The 20,092-nt window shown below is 35.5% G+C and overlaps 1 protein-coding gene across 1 annotated transcript in view; it reads right to left on the bottom strand.

The window, feature by feature from the left end:
• LOC150101775 (GPN-loop GTPase 1) overlaps positions 1-20,092 on the bottom strand; it is a 193,537-nt gene that overhangs the window by 136,458 nt on the left and 36,987 nt on the right. The window contains exon 4 of the mRNA XM_090400383.1: positions 3,618-3,657. Coding sequence (XP_090256509.1) covers positions 3,618-3,657 — 40 coding nt within the window. The remainder of the gene's footprint in view (positions 1-3,617; positions 3,658-20,092) is intronic.

Raw genomic sequence — 20,092 nt, forward strand, 5'->3', positions numbered from 1 at the left:
AGGAGGAGGAGTACTGTTGATGATAGCTGATGTGTTGCAGCCAAAGAAAGTAGTATATCATGATGATAGACATGTGAATGAGAGTTCGTTTGAGGCAGTCTGGTGCGAAATAGTGACCAACGCAACCAAATATACAGTTGGATGCTGCTATAGGCCAGGGAGTACGGGGGGGAGATATTGAATTCATGCATCAGCAACTTAGTGCAATGAGTGAAGGCTTGGTAATTATTATGGGGGATTTTAATTACGGTGATATCAATTGGAAGGAGGAAATATCACGCAGCAAAAAGGAAATGGAATTCATACATCTTCTACGAGATAATTACTTGAAACAGCACGTAACTGAAGGGACACGTGGTGTGAGAGTGTTGGACCTGGTTATTGGTTCAGAGGTTATATGCATAAGTAAGGTGTCCTCGTTACCTCCAGTTGGTGAAAGCGATCATGTGGTATTGACTTGGGAGGTTGCAAAATCTGTGGATTTTTCTATTAAGAAGGGGTATGTACGGAACTACAGGTTAGGCAATTATAACAAGCTTCGGAGTGAGCTTGCAGCCATCCCATGGCAGAACATATTGCAAGGGAAAGATGTTAGCAGTGCTTGGGATAAAATCAGCGGGTATCTGAGGAAAGCAATATCAGATTGTGTCCCCATGGTTAGGAGGTCAAACAAGGCAGGCATTAGATGGATGAGCAGTAGTATCAAGCTTGAACTGCAAAAAAAGAAAATGTTATGGAGAATTTACAAGGAGAAAGGCGATCAGGACACCCATGAGCAGTACAAGGCTCAAGCTAGGAAGGTTACCAGCATAGTAAGAAAAGCTAAATCAGATTATGAGAAGACCTTAGCCAAAGAGATCAAGGGTAATCCCAAAGAGTTCTTCCGCTATGTGGCAAGTAAGAGGAAGAATGACTTTGGAAGGATAACCTTAGTGGGTGCTGATGGTATTGAGGTGACAAAATCAGATGTAATAGTCGAGTTACTGAGTGATCACTTTTCAAAAGTCTATCACCCAAGTGAGGATATCTCTATACCTACAGCAATACCTAATGTGAGAATTGAAGCTAAAGAATCAGAGGTATTAAATATATTGCAAAACTTAAATGCAAACACTGCGGTAGGCTTAGATGGAATATCAGCTCGGGTGTTGCGTGAATGTGCAAATGAATTGTCAACCCCTCTCACCTGGATATTTAACTTAAGTTTGAACTCTGGTATGGTCCCTAGGGAGTGGAAGTTACGCAAAGTGGTTCCTTTGCATAAGGGTGGCTCTAAAACTGCGGTATTGAATTACAGACCAATCACCATCTCAGGAGTAGTGGTAAAAGTATTGGAAAAGTTGGTTAAAGACAAAATTCAAGAATGGGTGGATCAGGATATGATACTCTATAGAGGCCAACATGGTTTTGTTAAAGGTAGATCCTGCCTTAGCAATCTATTAACTATTCATAATAGAATAACATCTGAGTTGGACAAAGGAACTGGCTACACAGTGGTACTTCTGGATTTTGCTAAGGCTTTTGACAGGATACCCCATAGAACACTGTTATGCAAATTGGAGCAGATGGAAATGGATATTAAATTGGTGATATGGATAGGAGAATGGCTCAGGGAGAGATACCATAAGGTGGTGTATGGAGGAGCCGAGTCCAGAATGAGGCAGGTGACCAGTGGTGTGCCTCAGGGCTCTGTGCTTGGGCCAATGTTGTTTAATTTGTATATAAATGATATAGGAAACGGCTTAAAGGGAGATATTCAGTTGTTTGCTGATGATGCAAAGTTGTGTAGTGCAATAAAAAATCAAGCTGATGTTGAAAGTTTGCAGGAGGATTTAAATAAGCTGGTAAAATGGGCAAAAGAAAATGGATGTCAGTTCAATGTGGAAAAGTGTAAAGTCATGCATTTTGGGATTAAAAGATTACCAGCTGTGTACTATATCGATGGAATGGTACTCCAAGAGATTGATGAGGCTAGGGACTTAGGGGTATTGGTGGATAGGGAGATGAAGTTCAGAGGACACATTGCTAAGGTGTCCAAGATCGCACATAGGATTACTTGGTTGTTGAGGAGCACACTGACATCCAGAGATAAAGAGGTTATTGTTCCCCTTTATAAAGCATTGATACTTCCACATTTGGATTACTGTGCTCAGGTCTGGTCACCTGGATTCCTTGGAGATGGGGAGGCTGTGGAGAGGGTTCAGAGAAGAGTGACCAAGTTGGTGAGTGATATAAAAAATGCTCCCTACATTGATAGATTGAGAGCTTGTGGATTGCAGAGATTGGTTGATAGGCGAAGAAGAGGTGATATGATAGAAACATTCAAATTACTAAAAGGTTTTTATAGGATTGATGCAGGGGAAATGTTTCAGCTGTGTGATAGTGATGGAAGAACAAGAGGTCATCTCTGGAAATTAAAGAAGAGTGTGGTTAACAAAGGTGTCAGAACAAGGTTTTTTGCCTGGAGGGTGGTGAATGAGTGGAATTCATTGCCTGACTTAGTTGTGAGCTCTTCGTCTGTAAATGAATTCAAGAAGAGATATGACAGATATTGTTTTGCTAGTTTGGGTCTCCCGCGATGAGTCTACTGACTCCATGGAGATACCCGTAATAATAATAATAATAATAATAATACCACATGGAAATTAATCAGTAAACTGCAGCACATGAGAATGGATATAGGGTTACTGAGATGGATAGTGGCATGCCACAGGGCTGTTCTCGGACTGCTCTACTGTTTAATTTGTTCATTAATGATATAGAAAAGGATCTGAGAGGAACTGTTCAATTATTTGCCTATGATGCAAAGTAGGATAGAGCAATAGTTAATACAGATGATGTCAAAATTTTGCAAGACGATTTGGATAGACTGGCAAACTAGGCAAAGGAGAATGGATGTCAGTTTAACGTAGCATAATGTAAGGTTATGTTATGCATTTTGGAGTGAAAAGGTTACCACATGTATACTACATTGATGGAACTGTACTCCAGGAAATTTATGAAGCCAGAGACTTGGGAGTTTAAAGGACACACAGCAAAAGTGGCTATAGCAGCTCATCAGATCGTTTGGTTACTGAAAAATACTTTGATGAAGTAGGTTATTGTTCCTTTTTTTTGCATCTTGATAAGATCCCACCTGTATGCAGATCTGGGTGCCAGAGTTTCTTGTCGATGAGGAGGTGGTGGAGAGAATCCAGCAGTGAGTGACCAAGATGGTAGCAGGTCTATGAAATGAACTTTATGAGAACAGGCTGAAGATTTGTGGGTTACAGAAACCTGCGAGGAGTGTAGTTATCAAGAGTGTTAGAGCTAGGTGTTTTCTTTGAGAGTAGTGAATGAGTGGAATAGGTTGCCAGAGTCTGTTGTGGGTACCATGACTGTGAATGAGTTCAAAGCAAAGTATGACAGATACTGCGCAAATGTTGGATACTTCTTGACATGTTTAGAGCCTCGTTCGATGAGTCTAGGGACTCCTTGGAGTTGCCTGTAATAATAATGGCACAGGTTCTCATCTCAGTGTGCACATTTTACGGAATGAAATTTAAACAATGGAAAGAATGAGATTTTCTTTCATATGCCAATACACAACATATGAGTAATATAACACAAAAGGATACTGCTTCATAACTTCCTTATATTTCACAGTGTCACGAATATCTAAAAAAAAATAAATAAAAATTGATGAAAAACGTTTTTAAAAAAATTATAACTAACTTTTTAAAATGCTTTTCTGCACTAACATACAAAATATTTTATTTTATTTATCTATTTTTTTTTATTGATGTGATAACAAACTGGTAGTCAGGGCAAAATTAAGTTGCAATTCTTGTGGTATGGCCTGTTCCCCCAAATTGCAATTTGCCGAGGTGTGTATTGACAACTTGTAAGCATATCCTCTCTCGATGAAGGAAATGCCAACAAGACATCTAAGTAGATGACCTTCATTTCCTAGTGAAACACCATTCCACTTCCCCTGGTTACTGGAGTCATGAAATGGGTAATGCTATGTCTTTTCCTCAGAGTAAGGGGTCCCCGGTTTGTTCCTCCTCCCTTCTTCTCACATGGAGTGCAGATGGCCTTGCAGAACATTCTCAATACAGTTATGCTGAAGATTCAAATGGAGCAGATAGTATCTCCACCATTTGAGCATAGAGCAGTAAAGTGATTTCTGAAAGCTGGTCACTAGACAAGTACATGAGGCCAAACCTTATGGTAAAACAAACAGAGGCTTCCTGATCAGCTGGCAAATAATCCTGTTTCTGTTTACTTTGCTAGGTTATGTATGGAAGCAGTCCAAGTATAGCAGCATACATGAGTAGGGGAACACTATTATTAACAAACTTGAGAGTCTGGGCACTTCCTGTTTGGAGTTATGTGCAAAAGTCCCTCAAATGTGCTGCATGTCCTGTACTAACCTCAACCATGGAAGATAAACAAATATTAATGTTTCTGTGCTTTTATTAAAAACAGGAAGGCCCTGCACTTTTATCAAATCTGACATTCATTGACAAAGGATATCAAACCTAGAATTCCCACTTTACGATCTGATCTGGCTAAATCCACCTCGAGATTTAGCTTTCATTTGCTGTCCCATGCTATTAATTCAGATAATCATTGTTATCCTCTTTAACTACTTATCTGTAAAAGTTGATTTCATAGTTCAATTTTCCAAACTATGAGATTATCTTCCTGGAAGACTAACATTCATAACACAAACTGAGTCCCCTTCTCTTGTTGGTGTGTAATTAAGGCATCCAAAGAAGAAGAGACTTATTTTTTTCTATTTCCAAGGTGAACTGGATCCTAGGGTGTTGGTTATTGAGATGTGTTAACATCCTCAAAGCATGTGGTCAAATGGAGAACACATCATCTGCGTAGTGAAATCAAATAGTAGGACTGTGTGATATCTATTTCTATTTATTTTACATTGGCAAAATGAGCCACATGGCTCTTCCTTTGATAAGAACAAAAGCTGCTACCAACAAACACCCACTTACAGTCTGAAACTCACCTACCCAACTTTTCTGCATCCTCATTCATTCCATCTATTTTTCTTTGGAGAAGCCTCAACCAATCTGCCTTCCACAAACAATACAACCTTTAGCTTTACAAAAAAACTCAGCAGTTCTCTTTACTTCTCTCTTACAGTCTTCTCACAAACAGCACAGATAGGCTACAAGTCTTGCAACCTATTGTGTGCAGGTCAGATATATGTATAAAAAAATAAATAAAAATAAAGTTATCTAACTTTATTTTTAATTTATCTAACTAGCTTTAACCATTAAAAGTTCCAGATTATTAGTAAACTGCTTATGAGATGGGGATTATATAAATTTTAATATGTTAGTTCTATACTGGAATAAAAAAAAAAAAAAAATATATATATACACACACACACACACACACACACACAGTAAAACCCCGTTTTTACGTTCCCGCAATTTACATTTTCCTGCCATTTACGTCATTTTCTGTTGGTCCCATCTTAAGGGCTATTCTCACGATGTATTGTTTTCCTGCCATTAACAACTTGATGTGGACGTTATTTCCCATGATTTGCGTTTTTTTTTTTCGGTGGCAATACCGATTTTCAAATCGATTTCAGCGGAAATCTGCACATTTCTGTTCTCAGGTGATGTTGCTTTCGGCTGTAGTTTCGTTTCCGCCATCACGGTGACTTGCGTGCATACAGCAGTACTGTAGTGATGAGCGATACTGTGATTTTTCAATCACAGTACGAATTGATATTGCAGAATTTCTGCAACGTAATTTAGCGTGTGAAAGTTGCTGTGGTGGATTATCCATGTTAGTAACATGGAGAAAAAAAGACAGAAAATGTATTTCGGTAGAAGAAAAGATGGCAATTCTGCGATGTGTAAATTGGCATGCCGGAACACGTGTGCATTTAGCATAAGATCTTGGACTCTCCGTGTCCACTTTGAACACGATAGTAAAAAAACAGGTCAAGCATTGAACTCAATGCAAAGCAATCTGGTGCTAAGTCAAAAAAAAAAAAAAAATCAACAATTAAGGATTTTTTTAAGTAGATAAATGTAAGTACATTGTAAATTCATTTATTTTCAGTTATTAAATTTTGTAATCTAGTATGTAGACTCACATACTAGCAGCAAGTCATCTTTTAGCCTTTTTTTTAATGTTTTTTTACATTTCCTGCTATTTGCACTTTTTTCCATCAGTCCCCTGAGAAGTGTAAAAAAGGGGTTTTACTGTATATATAAAATTTACTAATAATATTCTGGAATGCTTAAAAGAATCCAAGTTAAATAGTTGGGAGATGACTTTCACATAGCCTGTAATGAATGAAGAGAAGTTATAGGACTATTTAACCATTCCTTATATTCTCATGGTGCATTCTGTTATATACCTGGATAATGAATAAATTATGTTAAAAGATTTGAACTAAATTTGTATTATAAATTTTATCTGTTACAATTCTATACTTGAATAAAAAATATCCTCTGCCTTTTAAATTCTCCAACTTCCACGAAATTGGCTAGCAGATTCTCTCATCTTCACCACCACAAGAAAATTAATGTAATTTATAGTTGGTACAAACAGACAAAAATGAGACAAGAACATGGCAGACTATTGCTATCATCCTCTGTTCCTAATTCTCACTACTGTTTTCTGAGTTGTGGGGTTGAAAATTTGGATATATTCATATGAATTGTTTATTTCTGGAATTTTCCATTCGATATTTTCGCACCGGGGTTGACTGTGGGTAACTGAAACCAAGGAAAGCAAAACCATCGGGGGGGGGGGGGAATTGCTGTATATCACTGATTGTTGACATGGGATGACCTAATGTGTCATCAATTTGACAAACAGATAGGCCTGCAACATAACATCCAATCACAATGCCTCTTTCAAACTCTGTCAGTTCCCTTCTCACAGTCATTTCATCCAGATACAGTTGCACTGACTTCAGAGCGTCATATTCCTCCAATTTATACTGGCTACAAATATGTGATTCATTACATGGCACACAATGCACCTTGCCCATCGGGTGTCTGTTGACTCTTTCCAAGCAGTGCATCTTCATGACTGGGCTACTTGTATATAGAAGCTGATGACTTCATATCAATTGCCTTAGTATCTCCACAATGGGAAGTACACATCCTTTTGGGTGTGTATAATGCTATTCTGACAGCCTTAGGCCAGTTTTCAGTGATAGCTAAGAGTGGAGCCAAGATATCTACCAGTCTTCAAAAGTTAGAACTAATTGGCCACACAACTTCATTTGTGGGATAAAAGTTATTAACATATAAGTAATATTTTCATTGCCTTTCTACTTAGTGAATATTCTTCCACTTCCAGCCAGTATTGCTGACAGTAAGAGGAGAAGTCCAGTGATTGCAGCAGGTCTGCCGTGTCTTTAGATCTTCATGACAAAGCTAATTGGTCTGTTTTGGAACCAGTAGGAAACGATCATACCCCAATATTAACTAACCTGAACCCAAAAATGACCAGACCCCCCCCCCCAAAAAAAAGGCAAATTGGGAAAAATACAAGGATGAAGTAAACAAAATGCTAAAAGATCACACATACCATGATGATCTAGACAAAGAGTACATAACTTGGAAGAACACTATCCTAAATGCATCAGAGAAAAGTATCCCCAAGGGTTACAGGAGAACAGTTATTTCAAACTACATAAAGATTCATCATGAACTTGCCAGCAAATAACTAAAAGAAATGAATTATTTAACATATTAAAAACTGTAAGCTCTCCAGAAAAAAGGATCGAGTACAATAAGACAAATGCTGAAATTAAACAAACAAAAATATAATATATTACAAAGAACTAAATGGTAAGAATTCTGCCACAACTTAAATCCAAACATTTCAGATATCAAACTTTGGAAACTAATTGCTAATTTATAATAAAATTATTTTAATCCTTTATCCAAGTGTGAGCAAACAAAGTTTGCGCCTGAAAGTATCTTCAGGACTGGTGTTGTACCACCTTACCCCAGTCCTGAAGATACTTTCAGGCGCAAACTTTGTTTGCTCACACTTGGATAAAGGATTAAACTAATTTTATTATACTCTAACCAAGTGAAAAATAAACTTTCAACATCTTTCTCTAAATCCAGAGTAATTTATTAAAAAAGGGTGGCACACCATTTGGCAACTCCTATAGGTAGAGATGACCTGCTAATGCTTCTGCCTGGTATCTCCACTTGGGCCTGGCTCCCACTGAAGAGACCTCAATAAAGGTCGAAACTAATCTGGGTAGTGGCCCTTCCCTTAATGCATAACATTAGACATATCTGCAAGGAGATGTGTTTTGCATTATAGGAGATACTGAGACAGGAGTGTTGGTAGCTTGCTCCTCCTTTGCAATGAGTTGCCCTGGTGTTGTACCACCTTACCCCAGTCCTGAAGATACTTTCAGGTGCAAACTTTGTTTGCTCACACTTGGATAAAGGATTAAACTAATTTTATTATACTCTAACCAAGTGAAAAATAAACTTTCAACATAATTGCTAATTTACAAAAAGACTTGCCAAAGGCAAGTGAGACTAACACGCTAAAAGACCCGGATGGAAATATCAAATTGAAAGAGAAAGGTTCTAAACTGGATTTATGACTTTATAAGAAATAGAACAATTTGAGTTAGAATAAATGATACTTTTTCCAAGAAAGTGAAAACAAGGCAAGGACTCCCTGAAGGCAGCATTTTGAGCCCACTCCTTTTTTCCATCTACTTAAACAACTTAGACAAAAAAAAAAAAGAAACAAAGATAGCTATGTTTGCTGATGATTTCCTATTCTCACCTCAGTCTTATCCTCAGCTCATGACTTAGAAACAGCAGAAGGTCACTTAAACAAAGCCACTGAAAGTTTATTTACACACTGTCAAAACCAAAAAATTTAAATTAACCCTACTAAAATCAGAAATTTGCGTTTTTACCATTATTTGTGTATTAACCACCTCAGAAAGTGGAGATCAAAGATTAAGCTAAACAATCAACTAATTACATTTAATGAAAACCCCAAATACCTTGGAGTTACTCTGGATCTATCATTAAGCTTCAATAAACATATCAACAATGTTGCAGTCAGACCAAAGAGAAGACTAAATATTATGAAAAGTATCTCTGGTAGAGAGTGAGGAGCTGATGCTAAAACCTTAAAAGTCACATACACCTCTGTTATATGACCCATAATGGAATATGCTTCATTTCTGTGATGCAAACATCACAAACTTGTTAGACCAGCTTATAAAAATTCAAAAAATGAGGCTAGAATCATATGTGGACTAAGTAATACAACTCCTGGAAAAATAGCAGAATTCGAATCCAACCTTGTTCCCTTTGAAAATTAGGTGGCAAGAAAATCTTAGTAAATTTGTAGAAAAAAGAGCCAACCTTGCACATCATAGAACAAGTGAACTTTTTGAAAATCTACGGTCTGTAGACTACTTTATTCAATAGGAAAATGAAGAATTTTGATACTTTTTGTGACAACGAGTTTTTTTTTTTTTTTGAAAAAAAAAAAAAAAAAAAAAAAAAAAAAAAAAAAAACGCTCGAGTTATCTCATAGTTGCCATCCTGAAAGTAGTACTTCCGTACACCAACTACGAATTATCTCGTATCGTCCCCTTCTACCGGTTCTACTTATCACTGCATATTGTTTCACTGCAGCAGCTTGTGTGAACTAGTTGATTCTTGCAGAGTGTAGATTCAGTCTAGATATCATTCAGTATTGAACATTATTGGAATATCGATATTCTATACAAAATGTCATTTTGGAGTTCGATTATTGGCAGTAACCGATTTCAATTGATTTTATGTTTCCTACATTTTGCTGATAATTCACTTAGACAGCAATGCAGACTATAAAATAAGACCAGTGTTGAACCATTTCAATAAAACAATGCATGAGAAATATGTTCCAGACAGAAGTTTGTGTATAGACGAGTCCAGTCCATGGTGTTGGATTCTGATTATGTAGAGATTAGAGTAATTATTATTTGCTTCAGAATCCAACATGATCTTCCATCACAAAGGCTAGACTTGTAAATATTATTTAATGTAAACAACTTATTTTACAATTTAATATTCATATAACTACTTTAATTTTGTCTAATATCTAATTATTTAATCAAAGATATGTATTAATAATGAAAAGACTGTATTTAAATATTATTAAGCTATTTTATTTATTACTATATTAATATTATAAGAACTTGTATTTGATAATTTAACTGCGCATTAATTGAAATTTTAATATTCTCTATTTATTCCTGTTTACAGAAGTTTAACATTATGTAATAGCTCAATTTTATTATGTTTTGTTTTGTTGTCATGGAGATGCATGTAAGTAAGCGAGTGCGAGTTTTGGAACACCACGTAAAGAGAAGGTTTATTGAAAAGAGTTTTAGATCACGAGAACAATTTAGGCAGGAACAACGGATATAAAAAGCGATGAACACTGAAATTATTAATGAGAGAGAGAAAAAGGAGAGGATTGACATTAGGTTGGAATCGGGGCATTCGGGAATCACAGTGCGATAATAGCGGGTTGGCAAGTCACTCAAGCAGCTAAATAAAGTCTACTAGTCGAGAGGCGGTTAGCTAATAAGTTGTAGAATAACAATTATAGCTACGGAAGACAGCTAAGTGACTACTATATAGACTAGCGATATTTGAGTTGAGATTCAATTTCAGGGCCGACCTTTCAAGGACATATGGAACCTTGAAGCAAAGCACGGAGTTACTAGAGAACAGTAGAGCTGTAAAGTTGAAGTTTACCGATAGCTGTGTTTAGAATTGTAGTGTCTAAGAATTAATTGAATGCCGGAAGAGTGAACAACTGTACATATAAAACCTCAAGTTAAGGAATTATTCTGTATTGCCTTAATTCATAAGTGATCAGTAGTATTTCATGCAAGAACGTTTGTTTATGTGTATAGTGACTGACGATTAATTCAGTTATTGCTTAGAAGATTTATTTAATGAGTGCCGTATTCTGTTTAAGTGTTTACAGTTATAAAAAGTGTTTACTTCTGTATAAGTAAATGAAGAAAAAAGATTAATCGGTAAGATTATTCCAACCATTAATATTCCTATACAGAGAAGTGTGTGAGTTTCATCTTAGAATTTCCTTTTAATAACAGTAACTATTGGTGAGAATTAGCTGAAGTGTAAAATTAAAAGTGTTTGTTTGTGAAGAGGTGTGTTACTGCGATTTTATTGTATTTGGAACTTAAGGAGACTTGAAAGAACTTGAGAAGACTGTATTATAGAGATGACAGATTTACCATGGTCTGAGTTTGTATGATTAAATTTATCAGAGACGCTGAAATGTTTGTGATATTTTAATTACTGATTTGAAGTTAAGTGTAAAATTTATGATTCTAAAATTAAATGTTTGTTTTTGTTAATCAAAAGTTGTATTTTGCCTGAATCTCTTTTACTGCACTATTCATAAAATATTCGAACCAAAGCGGGAGAGATAAATAAGTTAAATATACTCGGCCAGTATATACAATATTAACACCTAAAAGGAGAAATAGTTGAGGGTTGATTTATCTTCAATTCTTGAACTAATCCAGATATAGAGTGGCGCAGTCTATAAATATAAATTTTCTCTATATTTGTATTAGAAATCAACTAGCAACTTATTATTTTGTTTAAGAACATCATAGTGACTAACATGTCGGATCCAAAGTACAAATTGAGAAGTAGGATCCAACAATGGTACTTTGGTGTGGAAGACTGTTTTTCCAGCAATATATCAAAAACAAAAAAAAAACACACGTATGGTGTCAAATTTTAAAAGTTTTGTTTCAAAATAGGATGGTGCTGAGAATTAAATTATCAACTAAAATGGGCCATGCCTCAGATGTAGATTTTGAATTTATAGAAGACTAATTGGACAAAGGCTACATGCTATTTATAGATAAAACATTAGTGAGACAGTGTTTGTATGACTGAAAAACACTGATGAAAAATTAGATATTTTTGCTCAGTTTGTGAAGAAAAACCTGCCTACTAGAAAACTTTTAGTTGAAAATATGTTCTTATTATTTTCTGAATAAATCCATTTTATTTATGACTTGTTTCATTTCCTGCTGTGATCAAGGCTTTTAATGGACTTGCCCCAGATGTATAGTTAGCACATATTTGTTATGAGAATGATCGTGGTTGGCATCATAGCTCATCCCGGGCACTACGAAATAACTCATAGTGGGCATCCAGCAGCAAACCGCCAACTATTAGCTATCTCGTAGTTGGCAGTCAACGTGTTAATAGCTGTACCACTACTATGATCTCTTGCCTCAAGCCCAGCCACACAAGACCAATCGAGTTTAGCATTGGCATAAAAGTCTTCCCCATCTGCAAAATCTGTAACATCGAGGAAGCATCACCACTGCATTTACTAACTTGTATGAATATTTCTAAATGCAAACTTCATAACAATCCAGAAAAGGTGCTTTATAAAATATATGAAATTGACCTCTATGATCTGGTGTAATAATACCATGGGATTAAAAAAAAAAAAAAAAAAAAAAAGACAGCTTATATAGACAGTATAGAATGAGCGTTAATTACGGAGCACAAATTTTTAGCATATGTCTGAATTAGAGGAGACATATTAGTATCAAGAGTATTGAGTATTTTTGTGATGTTCTTCTGGCAAAAGATCAGAAGGTATGTTGTGGATAGCGGGAAGAGATGAGATCTTCTTTGATATCTAAACAAAAGTTGGAGGAAAAGACTGATGCCAATGAGGTCTGCTTTATCTTTAGGATATTACCATTGCTCCATCAGGATGATGGAGGTGGAAACATAGTAGGCAGAAGTTTTACCTAAACAGCCTTGGCAAGGTTCAAATGCCATATGAGCAGAAGGCATGTGTCCTTACAAAAGTCTGCTTTAGACTTAATTTTTTTATGGTTGTTACAAGCTGTAGTGTAAACTGATTGGGACGATGGAGTTTACTTTAAGCCACTGATATGCTGAATTTTTGTCTTGGACTGCTTTGGCCCATTTATTTCGAGATCCAGGGCTTGGATAAGGATCAGGAGTTTTGAGTGGTATGTTGGCAAAGGCACTCATTCCAGCCTGAAGATTTCAGTTATTCAATCAGAGCGAGTTCTTGAGATCTCTAGAAAAAGTTTGCAATTGAAAGTAGAGCTGGTTATGCAAATATCTAGGATGTCAGGAGAATGATGGGGGTTATCTGGTATTTTAGTAGATGAGAAAACATTTTGTGTTAGATCATTACTGACAGCAAACAATTCTGCTTCTTTTGCAGTTTGGTATAAAAAGTTAGAGAAGGAGAACTAATGTGAATTATGGATAATAAATTCTCCAAGGAAGATTATCTCATAGTTTGTATAACTAGACTGTATATTATCAACTTTCAGAGATCAGTACTGTCATAAGAATTAGGAGAATAGTAAAGGTAGCATATGAAGGAAAGAAAATGAGGCAAGGAAATCATGAGCTAAAGCAGATCATATAAGGGGAATTCCAAGCTGATAATCTTTGGCATAGGATATAGACCAGCCAAAAGCATATATTCCACCCTTTTTATGGAAGGCAAAATGTACGATGTAACGTGGAAAGATTATGAGAGCTGTTTGGATGCCTGTAAGCGGTGGTGTGCATCGCTGATGTTTGTATTGAGACAAGATTTTGATATAGTTTTTTTTTTCCTCCAATTTGCAGTACGTTTTTGTTGTTTTTTGCATTTTTGATTTTTTTTTTAAAGTTTTTTTGTGAGGGATCTTAGCTGCAGTAACTCTATAATTTGTTATACTAACTTTCTTAGTGGTGAAATACTGGAAAAATCTACAGAGCAATGGTACACAACAAGGGTGAAAAAGAACATCCAGACATGATTATCACATAGAGAGAGTGCCCAGACTCCAAGCTAAGCATAACTTGACAAAGTAAATAGCAACAGGATTATTTGACAGCTGATCAGGAAGCATACCAAAGCTTGTCACAGACGCCCAATATACCTTACTAACAGGTTCAAGTTCTGCGTAATCGATTTTACTACTGTACCCTCAAACCGAAGTTGTACTGGTTCTCTAGTTAATTACAGTGTGAACAGCATACTCAGCAAGGCCATCACCTGCACTGCGTGTGTGAAGAAAAGACGGAAACAGAAACTGGAGACCATACTCTGGGGAATGAAACATGTTGGCATCTCCACTAACTAGGGGAAGATATGCCTATGAGGTTGCAACACTTGCTAAAGCCCCCATTTGTGAAAACGGGTTATACCATGGGAAGTGAGGTTCACCTGGCTGGGAAGGAAAGGCTATATATTTCACATTCCCAGCACACAATGTCCCCCACCCACACACACAAAAGAACGTACCTTTTTTTCCTCTCCCCATTAAATGACAAGTGCAACTAACAGGATTATCTAAATATCATTGTATCAATCTGTCTTCATCTGATAAGATTGTTTTAGATTATAAGGTTATTACAAAACCACATATTACCTAAATAAATATCACGAAGGAAAACAATGCAGAATTTTGTCATTTAATTTCAACAGGTTTTTTTGATAATTCCATTTCGATTCAATATTTTAAATTTTACCATTTGAAAAAAGGAGAAACTTTTTTAAGACAGGAGTTAATTAAATAAGAATTATTTAATTAACTCCTTAATTATTCTATTCCAGCAATTTAGAAAATAAAAGATGGTCTAAAAACTTTGACACTTAAATTCAACATCAAGATATCAATCAATTTTTAGCAAACTACACAACAGACTTAAAATATTCAACTAATGAAGTTGTGTCTTTTGCAAAAATTTCTTTTTCTCTAAGTGTGAACAATTCTATTAGCATTCTCCCTGAAATAATCAATATACAATCAACCCTTGACTTATGTCCAGATTCCGTTCCATCCGGCAGGACGTAAGTCGATACATTAAATCAACAGAGTTATAGGGGTTAGGGACTTAACCGTAATAAGTATACTGTCATTTTAATTTTTAAACCTTATTATAAAACTGTGTGTGTTACTGCCGCTATTCCAATGTGCTTTGCATATTACTCTTCTTTTTATCATAAATTTGTTCATGGCAAGCAAATGCATCACATACTTTTGTTTCTACTAATAAGCAGCATTCAACATTGGGGTCCATGTCTTCAGCCATTTTGAGAACATCGCTAACTGCAGAGAACATTTCTGCAAGACCCTTCAATGTGAACTGTTTAACTACCTTTCCCAGTGTCTCTTTTCCCTCTTACTTTTCTCATTTTTTTCTCTTCTGCAACAGTTGTTCCTCCAGTTCGACCAATTCGTCGTTGGTCAACTCTTCAGGGAAACTTTTTATGAGTTGAATTATGTCGTCATCATTCACTTTGAGATTCAGATTGTTTGTTAGTCCCACTATTACAAACTTCCAAAATCATGCACAAACCTTTTTAATGTTTTTTTCCATATGCCACTCATACATTGAGAGGTCACTTTGTCCCAAGCCACAGCAATATTTTTAATAGCATGATAAATATTGAATGTTTTCTAGAATTGCATGAGAGTCTGGTCATTTCCTTCAGTGGCAGAAATGGCTTGTGAAAAAGTTGCCCGTAGATAACAAGCCTTAAACACTGCAAGAACTCACTAATCCATCAGTTATCAATGAAGTAGTGTTTGGAGGGAGAAACATGACCTTGAACTTCGTGAAGATTACCTCTATAAGACTTACAAGAAGAATGACCTGGAGCGTTATCTAGAATTAATAAAATTTTAAATTCTACATTTTCTTTAATAAATTTAGTTTAATCCATTATCCAAGTGTAAGCAAACAAAGTTTGCACCTGAAAATATCTTCAGGACTGAGGTAAGGTGGTACATCCCTTGGTAACTCGGAGCAAAGGTGGACCAAGCTCTCATCACTCCTTGTCTCAGTATCTCCTACAATGCAAAGCACATCTCCTTGGGGACATGTATACTGCTATGCATTAAGGAAAGGGCCACTTCCCAGACCGGTTTCGACCTTTATTGAGGTCTCGTCAGTGGGAGGCAGACCCAGAGTGGTGACACTAAGACAGAAGCAATGGAGAGGTCATATTTACCTATACGAGTTGCCAACCGGTGTGCCACCTTATTATTAAATTACTCTGGATTTAGAGAAAGATGTTGGAAGTTTATTTTGCACTTGGTTAGACTATAATAAATTTAGTTCAATCCTTTATCCAAGTGTAAGCAAACAAAGTTTACGCCTGAAAATATCTTCAGGACTGAGGTAAGGTGGTACATCCCTTGGCAACTTGGAGCAAAGGTGGACCAAGCTCTTGTCACTCCTTGTCTCAGTATCTCCCATAATGCAAAACACATCTCCTTGCAGACATGTATACTGCTATGCATTAAGGGAAGGGCCACTACCCAGACCAGTTTCAACCTTTATTGAGGTCTCATCAGTGGGAGGCAAGGATTAAACTAAATTTATTGTAGTCTAACCAAGTGCAAAATAAAACTTCCAACTACATTTTCTTTCACACAGTAGCTTTTTATTTCACTCACATAACAGTTGATTAAGACATCCTCAAACAATTTTTGAGTCATCCATGACTTCTTATTGCTCCAGTTAAGATAAAAAACCAAATGGTTAGTTTTCTGGCATCTTAATATAGAAAATAAGGGGATAAACATCCTATGTTGTTTTATAGCCAGTAAGCAAAACTAAAGATCGATAACTACGATCTATAAGTTTCATGCCGAAAAACTATCGGCGAAGGCAATTCAAATTGCCTTCGCCGATAGTTTTTCTGCATGAAACTTATAGATCGTAGTTATCGATCTTTAGTTTTGCTTACTGGCTATAAAACAACATAGGATGTTTATCCCCTTATTTTCTATATTAAGATGCCAGAAAACTAACCATTTGGCTTTTTATCTTAACTAAAATATAATTACACCTTTATGGCATTCGTATAGTGAAGGTACGTAAGTTCTTTTCACTAAGCTTTGATATCTTCCAGGTCTACCTACTCACTGATGAGACCTCAAAAAAGGTTGAAACCGGTCTGGGTAGTGACCTCTCCTCATAATGTAATGACAGTATTACATCTCCTAGGAGGTGTGTTTTACATTATGAGAAAATATCAAGAATAGTGATGGAGCTTGCTCCACCTTTACTTCGAATTGCCTTTGCCGATAGTTTTTTGGCATGAAACTTATAGATCGTAGTTATCGATCTTTAGTTTTGCTTACTGGCTATAAAACAACATAGGATGTTTATCCCCTTATTTTCTTATTGCTCCGATAATGAACTGGGAGTATGCTTCCTAATGATTTTGATGATTCGTGGATTCTCACTGTGCCATATCACAAATGGTTTCGGTTTATATCCAGTCACATTACCCTGAACAGAATCGTAATACGGCCATTAAGAGCTTTGAAACTAGATATAGATTTCAGATTTTTTTTGGATGAATGTCCAATCGGGCATTTTTTTCAGAAACAAGGACATTTCATCCATATTAAATATTTGTTGTGGCAAATAATTTTCCTCCATAATAATTTTATCCAATTTTTCCACAAAACACCTTGGCAGCCTTCTCAGCATTTGCAGATTCCTATACATTTTCACATTATGCAGCGCAAAACGCTGCTTGAATCTCATCAACCAACCAGAAGAAGTGTTGAATTCGTAGTCATGATTGAGTTCTGCTATCTCCTTCAATATGCTGAAGAGACTTAGTGCCTTAGCGGTTATAGTCACAGTGATAAGGGGTATGCGCTTTTGGTTCAGGTCTTCTATATAATAGCCAAAAATGTTATATTCCCTTATGGAATCATGGACGTAGCTTTCAAAGGATGTAAGTCTAGGGATGACCATATGTGTGTCTATATAACAAAAATGGTCAACTCATTTTTTAAGTATAAATACAATGCTAGTCACTGTAAGAGTTCAGAAATTTGACTTGCATGCATTGATTTTAAAATTCCATTTAGGTTTTGTCCCTGTCTTTAGCAGCCAATTATTCTCAACGAATGAAGAACTGTTTTTTATACATAAATACAGGCATCTTACATCATTCATCAACCAAGCCACTATTATCTTGCGATTGAAACAATTGCTGATATATCTTTAAACTGAATATATTTTTAAAACTACAGATAATACAAATTTTTCTTTTATAACTTTCGAGTCATAATCAACATATCTAACATAAATTAGATATGGCTACATTTGATACATCTAACTCATGTTTTTTTATAACTTTTACAATTAAGATTTCTATATTATCAATTAGCAGATGAATAAATTCATTAATTCATCTGTTAATTGTATCATTATATATTTGTTTGTTTACAAATTGCCACAAATATTTCATAAGTTTTTAGTCATTTCCCATCTGTGACTGTGAATGCTTTTTTATTTGGCTGTGCAAATTGCTATTAAATAAGAACATTTTAAATAAACTATGTGTAGTAGTGACAATTATTAGTCATATAATCACTCTTTTAATTCAATTCACTGTCTTAAAAAAAAGTTTTATTTTTGAACTCATGATTTAATTTTAGGTGTCATAGAAGCTATTGGGTTTTTAAAGCCACCTTTGTGAACATGTTTCTATAACTCATTATAGTAGATTTATTCAGCTGTCTTTTATGCAGATAAAATCAAAATTAAATCCTGAATTATTGTGATAGGTTAAATCGGAACATTATATATCTTTTATTGCAGCCATCTTTCATTGTAGAAATTCTACAGCATCTTCTGTTTATTGTCTATTATTTACTATCTATTCTGTTTATATATATATTTGGATAGTCTGGATCTTCAACAACGAGTCCTCTTGACTCCATAGAGGTGTCCATACAATAATAATAATAATAATAATAATAATAAGGATAATATGTGATTCTTGAAGTGCTTATATACCTCTGTGACAATGTTCCTTTTAAAAAATTAGATAATGTGGGAGTTTGCTGGTTTCTTATTCTTGCTGTGTAAGGTAACAAAAGACACTACATTAGTAAGACAGTAAAAAAAACAATTTTATAAAGAGAAATGCTGTTCTTAACAACCATCTGCATTAACAGAATTCTCTGAACAAAAAAATCTAGAATAGGGGTGTTATGCCACCAGTAAAGCATAACACCTCTTATGCTGTCCTGCTCATAACAAAGATGTTTGAGAACAGTAGAAACCTGTCAGCCTGTCCAAAGCCTTAGTTCAATCCTAGTGAGTACACCTGGGATGGATATTCTGGAGTAGCAGAAACAAACCACATTCAGTGAAGAATCAACTACTGTAAATCTCTAGTAACCTCTAATAAATCTCTGTAAACTTCTAGGAAGGAGTACAACAAAAAAATTTGCTGTGATTATTATTAAAGTCTGTAATGGCAGATCTGGTTACTGATATTTTTAGACCATAATCTGTTTGTTCTCAGTATTCCAATACATGCAATAACAGCCATGATATTAGCTGCATGTTATTCAACTAATGTCAGTAATGCAACTTTTACATTAAAATTTCAAGCAAGTATGAAAGTAAGTAAATAAATAAATTCTCTGTTTTCATTCTCTAAAGGGAGTTAAAGTAACACTTTTTATACTACATAGGCAGCCAGACTCCACCTCTTACTATCACCAAGGTTGATGTGCTTTACCACAAAATGACAGATAAAGCAGGCAATTTTTGCTGAATTGCAGAATTAAAAACTTACCTGTGCTCTTGAGGAAGAAAAATTCTACTTGCCTGTATCACAGATTGATAACTCTAGAATATGCTGAGGAGGGGAAAGTTTAAGTCAATGGCAAGCACATCAAACCTGTAATGGACTTTCTTCAGTAGAATTAGCATAATGAAAGTTACAACACCAGACATCTTGTGAAAATTAGGAAGAGGAAAAAAAAATTGTATCATTTAAAGCTTGATTGCAAAAATTCATATAAACAGAATAATTAAAGAATTTGCTAACAAATTCTGAATGCTTATATAGAAATAGTTGGAACTGCATGTTTACCAATCTGTATCTTTTGCACTTTACCAAAGGAGGGAGACAAACTTATGATGCATGATATTAGAAGAAAATCCTCATTTGAGTATTCGTTTTTGTGCTGCACAATTAT

This window comes from Typopeltis vanoorti, chromosome 11 (genome assembly GCF_054136105.1).
Source record: "Typopeltis vanoorti isolate ZY-2024b chromosome 11, IOZ_Tvanoo_1.0, whole genome shotgun sequence".
NCBI lineage: Eukaryota > Metazoa > Arthropoda > Arachnida > Uropygi > Thelyphonidae > Typopeltis > Typopeltis vanoorti.